Genomic DNA, 12,930 nt, shown 5'->3' on the forward strand with positions numbered 1-12,930 from the left:
AAAAACACATTTTTATATATTTATAAGGGGGGGGGTCGCACTCAGAGGCTTTCTGTGTGAAAGGGGTCACCAGTACAAAAGTCTGAGAACCCCTGCTGTAAAGTCTCTAATTTACCAAAAGTATAACCCTCTAAAAAATCAGCCAATGAGTGCTTGCAAGCTTGTTAAAAGCTGGCTGCTAAATTCTCTGAAGATTCAGTCTTCACTGAACATGCTTATTTCCCCCCCTCCTCCCCCCCACGCAGCTCCCACATGTGACTGGTCTGCAAATCCTTTATCCCCACAGAGCAGCTGAGCAGGACTTTCCCTGTAATTGCTGCATCTGGCTGTTGAGAGCCATTGTTGCCAGACACCAGAACAGAGAGCAGGGAGACTCTCTTCTGTTTTATTAAAGAAATGCTACTGATGTTGCCAAGTTAAGCACTTAAATTTCAGGACATGCTAGACATAAGGTTCCCTCTGCAATTTTAATTTGTATGCATTATGATAGTCTCTAATTGGTCACATTATTTTTTCCACAGGACCGTTGCCTCATTCAGTGCGCAGGATTGACTGTGCCCACTGAATGGGTAGCTATTTCATATTGTCATTCAGTGTGTGGCCCCAGTCCTATTTACCATACACCATCCAACATGTGCAGAATAGAAAGTTATTTGTCTCATGGTCCACGGTATCGATTTGAACACCCAAAAAACCAAACCCACCCATGAGGCTTTTGGTTGAAGTGACTTGCCTAGTATTGCATTACAACTCTTTTTTGCAGAGGCACAAATAGAATACTGTTCGCCACAGTGGCATTCAACTGCCGTAGCCATGAGACTCTGCTCTCTGTTCCTGCAATCCCCTGTCTCATTCACTACACACCTTCCAACTTCCTGAGGCCGGGGTCATACAAACAACACAACCATGATTCTTTCCCAGAGTGCAGTCTATCCTGTGCACAAAATGAGACTTGTGTCTTGAGGGGTGGCAGGTAAGGGAAAGTATGTGATCATGTAATTAAGGTTGTGAATTTGGATGCATTGATAGTCTTTAATACTGGTATTTTCTAACTTGAAGGTTTGACTTCGCACATCAATATTCTTTTAACTTTTAAGTTAAATAAAAAAAAAAAAGCAATGATGAGGGAAAACGTTGACTCCTTTCCTCCTCCTTTTTTAAGGAAGGGTATTGGGGATGTCATGACTCAGAACTTAGCAAGAAACTTCTACCTATTTTTGTCATTTTTCCTCCCTACTACATCACTTTGATCACTTTGAAAGTGTAGTCACTTACAGTGATCTATCTTGTATTTCAGACAAACCTTCCCATTTTCAAATTGAAAGAGTCTACAGTCAGAAGAAGATACAGTGACTTTGAATGGCTGAGAAGTGAACTTGAAAGAGAAAGCAAGGTGAGTTGAATGCTAAAATGTAAATATACAAATCTACTTGGGAAAGCTTAATTATCACAACATATTAAGCTTTAAATTCTCTACTGGGGTGCTGAAGACCATATAAAAGCTGTAAAGAGGCTTCAGGTTTTAACTCCAAATTTAAATGTAGTAATCTTACTGTGTGACACTCAAGTATAGAATTGCTTTTTCTATATGGGCTAACTTTCTTCATTGCTTCAATGTAGGCAAACAAATTCCTTTTTCACAGCCTAAATGTAATGTTTTGTGTGTGTGTGTGTGTGTGTGTGTGTGTGTTTTAATCTACATGCAGGCTGCGGTTATGGTTACCTTTTTTAAAAATTGTTTCAGGTTGTAGTACCACCCTTACCTGGAAAAGCTCTCTTCCGTCAGCTTCCTTTTAGAGGAGATGATGGAATATTTGATGATTCATTTATAGAAGAAAGGAAGCAAGGTCTTGAGCAGTTTATAAACAAGTAAGTGTGAGGTTTATTTCTTGTCTTATGAACATCTGAGTTTTATTAGCTCCTTTTCATCTTTTAGTGTTAAAAGGTGGCTACACCATGTTTTAGAACAACAAAAAAGCTCAAATCACAAGTTTGAAAATGTAAAATGTTAAAATACCCGTTTTTGAATATCATATCCGATATTCAGCACTTACTCATTCAACCATTCAGGTGTGTGTTGACCAGAGTTCTATAGGTTTTGCTTAGTTAATTTATGCAAATTACAGCATTCAGAGACGTTCTACTTATGATTCTTTTTGGAAAAAGGTACATTCCATCAGACAAACATTTAAGCTTGCAATGGACTTTCAGACACTTTGTCTTAATCTAGTGTTTACATCTTCAAAAGAACACATTTTACCATTTTACATTTACATTTTACAAAAAAAAAATGCCCTCTGACACGAGCTGATAATACCTCACATCTGCAATCAAACAATCTGGCATATTATATATATTACTTAAACTAAATATCAGTTTGAAACTACCAGTTTGAATCAGTTGTCTAAAAGCTAAAATAACCTAAAGTCTTTATGCCAGGAAGCAGAGGTGGCGCAACTTACCTTTTTTCTCTCCATATTGACCCAAACACAGCTATTTAAAGTAAGTCTAAGCTTTCTAATACCACTTACTGTAAAACAAAGTTTCAAAGGCACAGTGTGTGTAGTGTGTGGTTTATAAAAAAAAAAAAAAAAAAAGCCCCACAGCACTCCCACCCATAAAATTAGTAAAGTGTACCTCATCGGTTTTCAGAACCAGTGATGACTAAAATAAAAAAAGGTAATCTAGAAGTGATCATTCTGAAAGATGAGCATTTTTAAAGGACAACAAACAATTACATTGGCATTTAATGTCATTGAGACCTAAACTGCATGAAACTTTCAAAGCTTGGGATTAGCACAAATGTCTGACACTTTATGGCAGATTGGTTAAATGACTTGGTTTGCTCAGAGGCAAAATGTCGTTCTCCACCCCCATATATAATAGATTAGAATACTACTTTAGAATTTAAACAGCTGAGGCTAGGAACTTTCAAATGTGGCCTGTCAGTGAGGATAAAAGCTGAGGTCATGCTTTTGTTAAAGGCATCAAAGTCAAAGATGTATCTGCCAAATTCAGGTGTTCATACTCTTTTTGAAAAGTACAGAACTGAATCTGTTTTAAATCTAGTTGAGACTGGTGCTATCAGAATTTTAAATTTGGGTTTGGACAGATCAAAAACATGTCCAAGGTGCTTCAGTATTCTCTTAAGGAAACAGTACAGCTTCTTTTAATCAGGAGACATTTGGAATGAGTACTGAAGACCCTCTTTAAAAGCAAAACTATAAAGACTTGTATGTCAGACAAGATAAACACACATGCTTGCTACACTAGATCTGGACAGCGAAAGGGTGCTTTGTATGTTGTAGAAATCTGGACTTTATAACTTCATGGACATAAACATAACCCTACTAACTATGCTACTAGGATAACATGACTTAAAACTGCAACAGCTAGGTTCTTGAGGCATGCACCCCTACAAAATTTTTTCTAAGGATAGCATTGAATAATATTAAATAACAAGTGCTACTTCCCTACCCAGGTATCTTACTACTAAAATGCATTGCATCATGTCTTGAAGCTCATTTAAACTGGCTAGCAGAGTGTACAAAGGAAATAGACTTGAGAAGGAGATCGCAAATGGCTTATCTGCAGCTTAATGCTTTTAGCCTTATTAGGTATTCATAGCACAAAGTACCTCTTACGCTTTGTTCAACAAACAAAAGTTGAAGAATAGAATTCCATAGCAAGTCACCTGTCTGGAAGAAATGCATTTTAAGTTTGTAAGTGGTATGTTGTGTGCTATGTATTCAATGTGATCAACATATGCCTTGGAAAAATCTAGCTTGTTTCATTCTAACCAGCTCCAAAAGAACTTACCTTTGGAAGAGGCTGTAAATTAACATAAAGAGTAACATCTCCAGGTACAAGAGACCGCTAATCCAACTGCAAGTAGAGTACAATATTGATGCCCATAAACTTGCTGGAAAAATTAAATTCATCTTGAATAGTTAATATAGTTTGAAATTGTAGAACAAATTATTCAAAAGTCCGCTTCCCTTCTTTTGAGAGAAAAAAGCAGATTTTTAATGCAGGTATTGATGCCTCTTGAGTACAGCTGGAACAGCAGCCATTACTGTGTAAAACTCCTGATTGCTCTGAACTTCCTTGTTGATTCAAGTTTAATCTATCCTCCTTTAATGGTTTAACCTACTTTAATGAAAAGAGCTGTTTCAGTTAATAGTGTGCTGTTGCTTGACAGAGAATGACAGTGGTGAACCTTGGGAGTTGGACCCTGATCCTCTACGTTGTAAAGCAGATCTAAATATTAGCGTTACTATAAAGTACTAAAAAACAAACCGCCACATTCCCAAATTTTCTTACAGCTAAGGTTGAGTGTTTCAGTGGAGTCTCACTAGCACCCAGAGACCACACTTTCCTTACCAGAATTCTATACTTAAGTCTAAATGAATAGTTAAGGTGTTGGCTTAATGAAGGTGCCAGTAGATAATCATCAGGTTGCGCTGCTATCAACACTTTTGACTGCTGAATGCTTGAACACAGATTTTTCTGGTAGCCTGTGTCTGCACATGTGCATAATTTAAAGAACCAACTAAATGACAGCAGTGTAACTTGACTTAATTACTTCCAGCCATTCAGGGTTGTGCCTGGCCCAACCTTGAGGTTGATAGTACCATCTTTGCGCAATGGAGTTCTGACACCAATTTGGGACACAACATTCTGTGCCATACTTGCATCAAGACTGACTAGTTTCACCAGTGTGTGCAGTGCAGACATCAACATTGATAATGCAGCCTGTACTGATTTAGTATCTACTCAAAAATTCAAGGGCAAGAACAAAGTGCCTAGTCCAGGTTGCTGCACCTTCTGGATGATTTGGTGTTTAGATGTCTGTCACACCTTTAACTCTTCCTTGTCCCACTTGGTGGAAAGACTTTCCCATCCTCCATATAAGAGCAGGGTGACTAAGACTGCTATTGCCAAAGAAAGGATTGTCAAATTCCTTGCACCATGCACCAGAAATGTAAGGCTTGATGCTAGGACTTGTCTGGTAAAGTCTGTGGCCAAACTGAAGCTGCCAAGATAACAGCTTTTGCTGGTAGATTAGCTGACCTACATAGCCAAAGGTCACTTCAAAATGTGGAAGGATTGCTCTGGTGGAGAATCTTTACAGAGAATAGAGCCAAGAGCTGTGGAAGGTCTCTTGAGGCCATTGACCTCCCATGACATCAAGTTGCTTGCATGCAGTGGGAAGTGCTGGTTATCAGAAGTATGTCTAGCTGCATGGGGTGGCAAGTGTCTGGCTTCCACTCAGATCCAGAAGAAGCTCTGACTAAACTTATTCTAGAACAACATGTTCAAAAACAAGTACAGGCCGTTTTGCAGGAAGTGAGACTAAGTCCTCCATATTCTCTCAAATGATCAAAAAAATCCATCTATAATCAAAATTAAAAGATAAGCAAAGTAAGAAATAAGCCTGACTTGTTACTTTGATATAAGAATATTTACTTTGTATTTTTGGACATGTGATGTTGACAATTTGTTTTAACAGTTAGATTCAAAAAGTTAAAGCTTTATAACATCTGTTATCATTAGTCTGATCTTCCCCATAATTTCCCACACAGTGAAAACTTTATCAGTGATGATGCTTAAAACCCATAATTTTGTGCTACTGTGAAAATGTAAATAGATACCATTTTAAAAAAATTTAAAACCTTGAAATATTAAAAAAAAAAAAAAAAACCTGCCAAGTCTAGTCATGTCATAGGTCATCTGTCTTGTCCTGGATCTTGGAATTTCTATCAATTCAAAGAAAAGTTAAAGATGGTCATTCTGGGGACTCATTCCTTTCCAAGAGAAAAGGGGAATCTGACCCTTCTGATCCCTGCATGCACGTTGACCACAGGATGACTCTCCAATTTTCAGTACAATAGAACTACTAATCTTGGTCTGGAGTCAATGCTGCTCAATAATGGCAGCCTAGTTGCACAGGCTGGGAATAACGTGTTCCCTGACCTGAATGCTTGGGATGGAGGACACTACAATGGAAGGTATCTAAGAATCTGTCTCTCTGCTGCCACTACAGAGTGCTGAAATCTTAGGATGTTTCTACCCTGCAATAAAACACCCACAGCTGGCCCATGTCTGCTGACTTGGGCTTAGAGGGGTTGGGCTGTGGGGCTATAGAATTGCAATATAATCATTCAGGTGTAGGCTAGAGTTGGGCCTACAACCCTCTCCCCTCCCAGGGGCCCAAGCTCCAGCCTGAGCCCAAATGTCTACTCTGCAATTTTATACCCCCTCAGCCCAAGCCCAAGTCAGCTGGCACAGACCAGCCATGGGTGTTTTATTGCAGTGTAGACTTACCACTGATGTTGGTTGCTATACCAGGGACTCTAATCCTTACTGGACTAGAAGAATACCTACATGCACTGCTAGAACTTACTCCAAATCAAAAAACCTTCCTACATCAGGGCAGGATCAAGCATGTCTGAGGACTTGCCTGTCCCAGTGAATCAGTCCTTGTTACAAACTTTGGATTTGGCCTTATGTTTATGGTACCAGATTGACTGGTCTGTGCGGCCACTATCATGGAGATAATTAATAAAGTAACAGATTACAGCAAAGCATGTTCATGTAACTGCTTTCCCTCAATGTTTAAGACACCTGGCTCACTGGAGAACATCCTGTCATGTGCCTCCAAAATATGGTATAAACACATCTCCCAGGGGTCAGGATGGGAAATTGAGGAAACACTTGAAGTCTCATTCTTACATAATGTGTTGCATTTTTGGTGTATGCATTTCTTATCTGGGGTTGGGGATTTAACCGTCTTCAGGTTAAGAACCTGAAGAGGGTTTTAACAAAACATATTAAGCTTTTATTTCACTATATTTTTCTGGAACTAATTTTTTCTTTTCTTCCTAGAGTTGCTGGCCACCCTCTAGCACAGAATGAACGCTGTCTTCACATGTTTTTACAAGATGAAGTAATAGACAAAAGCTACACGCCATCCAAAATAAGACATGCCTGAATGCTCTAAATACCCACCTCAAAATAAATGTTAGTGATTAATACACTTGGTTTAAGAGTTTATAGTTAAGCATGCTGCAGATACTGGCACAATAAGCCTCCACTATACTAACGTGAGTACGCTGCTCAGTCTTTGCATTAATTTTATGGCAGTAAAGAACTAACTTGCTTTAGCTAAATCACTCCATAAATCTCTTATGATTATACTAGCATTAAAGCTATTTAGAGTCCATCCACACTACTGATGGAGTCCTTTCCACTCTTATCTGGAATGACCCTAACACAGTTTACTGAGTTGGCCTTACTTGAACTAGCACTGTCCCAGTGTCACATGTTCACTTGCATTTGATTAAAATCACTTGACTTTTTCTTGTTAAAATAACTGCTATATTGTTATCTGTCTAACTTTTGTGTAGAGACCCGAGGCACTCTGTTTCAAATATCCCCATGTGTAAGATAGACACTTCTGCAATTGTCTTCAAGCTTGTAAAACACTTTATACTGAAAAATGAGGGAATTATCTTTATATTCTGTAAAAAGAAAAATCAAATTTATATACTAAAATCATTTGTCAAAAGTTGTTTTGAAATAAAAGTGAAAATGCACTTCCAGTGAGTCTATTGCTCTGACGCTGACATTGAGTGGGGGAGGGAGAGTTTTCTTCCCTCACATTCATTCATCTCCTGAGCAAGTTAGCTCAGCTCTAATACACTATATAAATTTGATAGTCTCGCCACTTCTGGTGGTATCACACATACCTGTTAGCCAGTAATAGGTTACAAGTTCTTGCATTACAGTAGTGCACCCATAACAAGGTTGTGGCTCAGAATGCTTCAGCTGTATGAAAGTGGGTAAAAGGTCACATATAGAAAACAGCCAACTTGAATTGCAGAGTTGGTCACTGGCTCTAGCTGGGCTTTCTGCATTGCACCTACTGCTTACAAGAGGATGGGAGGGAGCAAAGTTCCTACAAGGTTTTCACTATAACTGAATTTTCCTTGAAAAGGAGGATGAGTTGCAGTCAAACTGAAGATGGAAGCCAGTTCATAGTTGGATACAACTAGCATGCTTACTCGTACTGAAAACTGACTTGTTCAGAAAAAAATAATTCCCTTAGTAATGTAAAAGTTTGTTTCAAACAGGTTCCTATCAGAACTGTATGATACCTGGATATCTGCAGATGCATAGAAATAGATTTAACAAGTTAATGGCATGTAAGCTGGTGTATCAGCTTGGGTTCTTAAACCCTGCAAATCTTTGACAAGCTCAAAAATACTGAAATATCTTGCCAGTCTTGGCAACTTGGACTAGAGTAGGGGCTGGTTCCTAGGAATAAATCTGAATTTTATATACTAAGAATTGCCTATTAGCGAGTCATTTGACAGAACGGCATTGGTGGTTCATTCTTTTTTTTAGTGTTACACAACTTCAGTTTTTATGTAAATGAATTATTAATCTTGGTTTGCTGAAGACTAAGTCCAAGAACAGCCATGAGCTTCAAGTAATTCTCTGGACAGTTGCAAGGGAATGAAAATACTGAAACTGTACATAGTTGACTTTTTTTAGTATAAAGATCCAATTTGTGTACATACAATCAAATTGCAACCATGTTGAAAACACTCAATATCAATCCAAATTCTGACACCTGCAGTCAAACATACCACAGTGTTCTAAGAAAACAGAATGGGTTTGTGTGGTGGCTTTAATTTAAAAAATCTGCATGGTTGCTGTTCCTTATGCTCCCCCTCTGAAGCTCCTGGACATTCTTTCAGCTGCAGAATCATGTCTTTAGAGCATTGTACAAGTTGGGCGGTTTGAGTAGCTATTACATTACTCATTATGGCGCTCCCTATTGGGAGTGAGTTGCATTAGTCTCACATTCACCTCCCCATCCTTCCAAGATGCTGGGGGCCCTTCTACAACATTGCACAAGACTTTGTGGAGCTTCAGAGGCTGAATCCATAGAATGTTGTCACTCAAATCAATTGCCTCCTTGCTTATAAGTTATTTGTACATGTAGATCACTGGATTCTATTCTAGTAGTCTTTAATATTGGATACATATTACTAGCATGTGTCAAACCTTGTTTTCAAGTATGGTCAGTTGAGATCCCAAAGGAGTTCAGTTCAACTCCTATTCAGTGTAGTAAAATGATTACTCTTAAGCTGTCTTAAAGATGCATGTTAAGATGTCAGTATTACACTTTAACAGTTTTGGGCTGAGCAACACATACTCACCTTAAAGAGGGCTGTTCATGAATAATGTCTAAAAGCCCCTCATCACACTCTTGTGCCCACCTAAGGGATCTTTAGGGAGCTGCTGAAAGCTCTCTTGTTCTCCTTGTTGCACAAAGGTCTTCCTAAAGCTTTGCAGCTCTCCCAGTGATTTAGGGGGCCAGCCTGTTAGAGCAGAGCTTCTATATTCTGTCTTTAGTTCCTTCTTTTATTGGGGCTCTGGCTGCCTTACAGGTGGAAGGAAACTGGGATGGAATTGATGCATTTGGCTTGTCTGAGTCCAGAAGAACGGGCTGGAGGCTTGAGCTGAAATAAGAGCAGAGGCAAAGTGACCCATATGATCTTATTGAAAAGCTAATTGAATCTCTACCCTTTCTGTCCCAGCCCCCCGGTGCTTTAACTCTCTCTGCTCTCTCATATCTGGGATCTGCCAAGGCCACTACCCTCCAATCTAAAGGGGTTGGTCTCCTATTCAGAAGGACCTTATCCATCCCATGCCTACTGTCATTTAAAGCCTATCTATATGAGGGGCCTGGCCATGCCCCATGCCCAGAAGGATGGGGTTTCCCAGCCTGGGGAAAAGTCAGCCCTCGTCTCCCCATCTCCTGGCACATATCCTCTTCTGGGGTGGAGAAAAACCCCTTTACTCTGCCTAAGAGTATGGTAGCTGAACCCCTTTGCCTACTGCCTGAGAGGGTGCAGGGAGTAATAAGGAAGGTGACTGAGGTTGAGTTTTGGCTAAACCTACTGCCTTAGAGGTGTGACTGGAGGCAGCGCCTCTGCAACAACTACCTGCCCTGCAAGTTGAGTTTAGAGGAGCGCTGCCCTAAGAGCTGAGTTAATTGGCTGTGGCCCCTGCAACCTCCCGTACCACTTCACCTTCCCATCTACTCTACCTGAAGCTGCATCATTCTCAAGGCAGTCACTTCCTTCTGGGGCCACTGCCACTTCTCCAGCCAGTGTGTGAAGATCCCACTGCCCTCCCATGGAGTGTCTCCTGGCCAAGGGCCTCCTGGTCCCCAAGAGAAGCATCAGGGCCACAACAGGGGGGGAAGCTCTGACTGATTTGGGGATCAGAAAGAACAAAAGTCCTTGTGTGGGAGGAAAGATGCTTTATGTGCCCCAGAACTCTGCAATTAACCAGGTTTTATGTACAAAAATAAGCAAGGACCAAATTCAGCTCTCCTTTACAATTGCATTGTCAATAGTATTGCACCGACTTATGTGAGAATGGAATTTGTCCCTTAAATATTTGTACACCAAACCTGGTGAGTTGCTGAGTTAGAGAGCAAATATATGGTAATGTGGCATTGAGACTGCCATTCTGTCATCTAAACACCTTTTCTGAATATTACAATGCAGATATAAACAAGTATCAGGTGTGAGACCATGGTTATCTTAAAATACACACAATACTTGGGGAGAATCTCAACTGATTTTCCTCAGATGACCATAACATTTTTACAAAGAAGGGTCTCAGGAGGAGTTGTAATGAAAGCAGACTGGGTTTGGGTAAGCTTCTGCTGTGCTCCTTTGGGTTTGGACTCTGGTAAGTTACTGTTTTTCCTTTCAAAGGGAAATTGTTTACTGCTTTCCTCTAAAAGCGTTAATGAACGTAAGGTATAGAACTGCAGCTCCTTTTCATGCATACTGTTTTGATGCTTCTTACAAATTAGGAGCACGATTTTCTAAATACTTAAAAGTACTTGTGCATGAGTCCCTACTCAGTTTTCTATTGCACAATTATTTAAAAAGTTCATTTAGAAGTTGCCTATTTTTTTCTCCAATACTATGAAACCGTAACTCAGTAAACCAATGTGTAGGTGCTTTATTATTTAAATAGCTCATAGAAGACTTTGAAAATTTCCTTATAGTTTTTTCAAAACTTCATTTAACATTAGTTATGGTTGGTCTGATCAATAAACTGTATCATAAATTAGGAAACTTGAAGTCAAGGATTTAAAGGTTGCAAAGTCAAGGATGCTCAAGTTAGGAAATGGCAGAATAAATGTTGCTCATGCAACCTTAATTCTCCTCCCTCCCCCCGCCACCTTTGTATTCATTATGATACTGTCTTTAATTAAATGATCCAATATTATCTTTACAAAGGAACACTGGTTCAGTCAGTGCATGGGATCAATCTGCTCTGGGGATGAATCGAGATGTTTGTATTGTGTATATAAGATTCTTGTCTAGTTTATAGTAGAAGTTGAAACATTTGTAGTGAATGAGATGGGACTGCAGGGAGAAAAAGGGTGGTCTTACATGCCACCCTAGAAACTTGGATTCTATCCTTGCCTCTGCTCCCGAGTTCCTATGTGACATTGGGTAATTCACTGGGCAACATTAATTCTGGCATTTCCAAATTTGGGAGTGCTTAACTTTGCCACCTTTTAATCTTTTTTTAATTCTTAACTTATTTCCTATTTTTATGGTTTAGTTTATTGATGAGAGAAGCCTTAATGAATGTTTAAAAAAATATTTTTGTAAATTCATAGAGTGCAATTCCAAAATGTTGGATCCTTTTATCCTACCACGAAGGCTGGCTTCTCTGTGTCTCCCTAATGACTAGAAAACTAATACTATAGAGATGGAAAGCCTCAACATCCCCAAACAGAAAAGGGATTAGTCTTGTATACTTCAATTTGGCTGGCTTGGATAGGCTGCCATGCAAGAAACTTAGACTGAACATCTGGGAAACAGATAAAATCCTAGCCCCACTGATGTCAAAGCGTGTTTTTTTGGCCAGGATTTCACCCATGGTCTTTATTCCTTGACATTAGTTTATGTAAACCTCTATATCACACTTCTAATGTATATTCTCTTCATTCACTGATCACCATATGGCCACAGTGCCTTTCCTTCATTTCTGCCTTTTCTGTTCCCACTGCCAGTTTTTCTTGCCCTCTGGGAGTTACATTCTCTGATCTTTGGATTGTTGATATAATTGCACCCCTAAAAAGAAAAAAGTCATTTTAATTGGAAAAAAAGTGGTGTTCCCCTCCATCCCATCAACAGTGCCTTGTTAGCTGTCTGGTTGGTTAGTTATTAACAATCACTTTAACATAGGAACATAAGAATTGTCCAGCTAGCTTAGACCCATGATCCATTGAGTCCAGTACTCTGTCTCCAGAAGAGGTCTATGGCAGTTGCTTCAGAGAAAGGTTAAAGAAACCCTGCAGTAGGCAGCTATATATTTGAAGAATGTTTCTCTTCTCTGGCAAGCAGTGTACAGTTTTACCTGGAGGAAACTAATCCAGGACCTGAGGGAGAGAAGTGAAAGAAACAAAGGAAGGATAATTTAAATTCAATATATTTTTATTCTTTGTAAATACAATGAGTACAACTTTTTAACTTCACAAATCAGTTAATCCACTTTGTACAAGAAAAGTTTTACTCATTCTATGATAGTTCAAGTGCTGATTTTTCTCAGTGCTAGTTCCTAATAACAAATCAAAATTTGAAAAGTACAGCAGCTATCTTTAAATGTTTTTTCTACATTTTTCATAAGTATAGTCTTATATCAAATAAGCAGCTTATAACGTGTGTGTGTGTGTGTGAGAGAGAGAGAGATCAAAGCTTTAATTAGAACCCGAAGTTTTCTAAAAAGGCATTGGAGAGTCTTGGAGACTATTAGCATTGTATCAATTGACCATCTTTATTTCTTCATAATTAAGTTCTTTCCATTGTCTTTTGTGTTATT

The 12,930-nt window shown here is 39.1% G+C and overlaps 1 protein-coding gene across 1 annotated transcript in view; it reads left to right on the plus strand.

The window, feature by feature from the left end:
- The window catches only part of SNX3 (sorting nexin 3), a 28,410-nt gene extending 20,812 nt beyond the window's left edge, over positions 1–7,598 (plus strand). Inside the window, exons 2-4 of the mRNA XM_024202605.1 lie at positions 1,298–1,393; positions 1,745–1,869; positions 6,889–7,598. Coding sequence (XP_024058373.1) covers positions 1,298–1,393; positions 1,745–1,869; positions 6,889–6,994 — 327 coding nt within the window. The 3' untranslated portion in view covers positions 6,995–7,598. The remainder of the gene's footprint in view (positions 1–1,297; positions 1,394–1,744; positions 1,870–6,888) is intronic.
- The last annotated feature ends 5,332 nt before the right edge of the window (positions 7,599–12,930 follow it).

The sequence above is a fragment of the Terrapene carolina genome, unplaced genomic scaffold, assembly GCF_002925995.2.
Source record: "Terrapene carolina triunguis isolate 2854851 unplaced genomic scaffold, T_m_triunguis-2.0 Scaffold42, whole genome shotgun sequence".
Lineage (NCBI taxonomy): Eukaryota > Metazoa > Chordata > Testudines > Emydidae > Terrapene > Terrapene triunguis.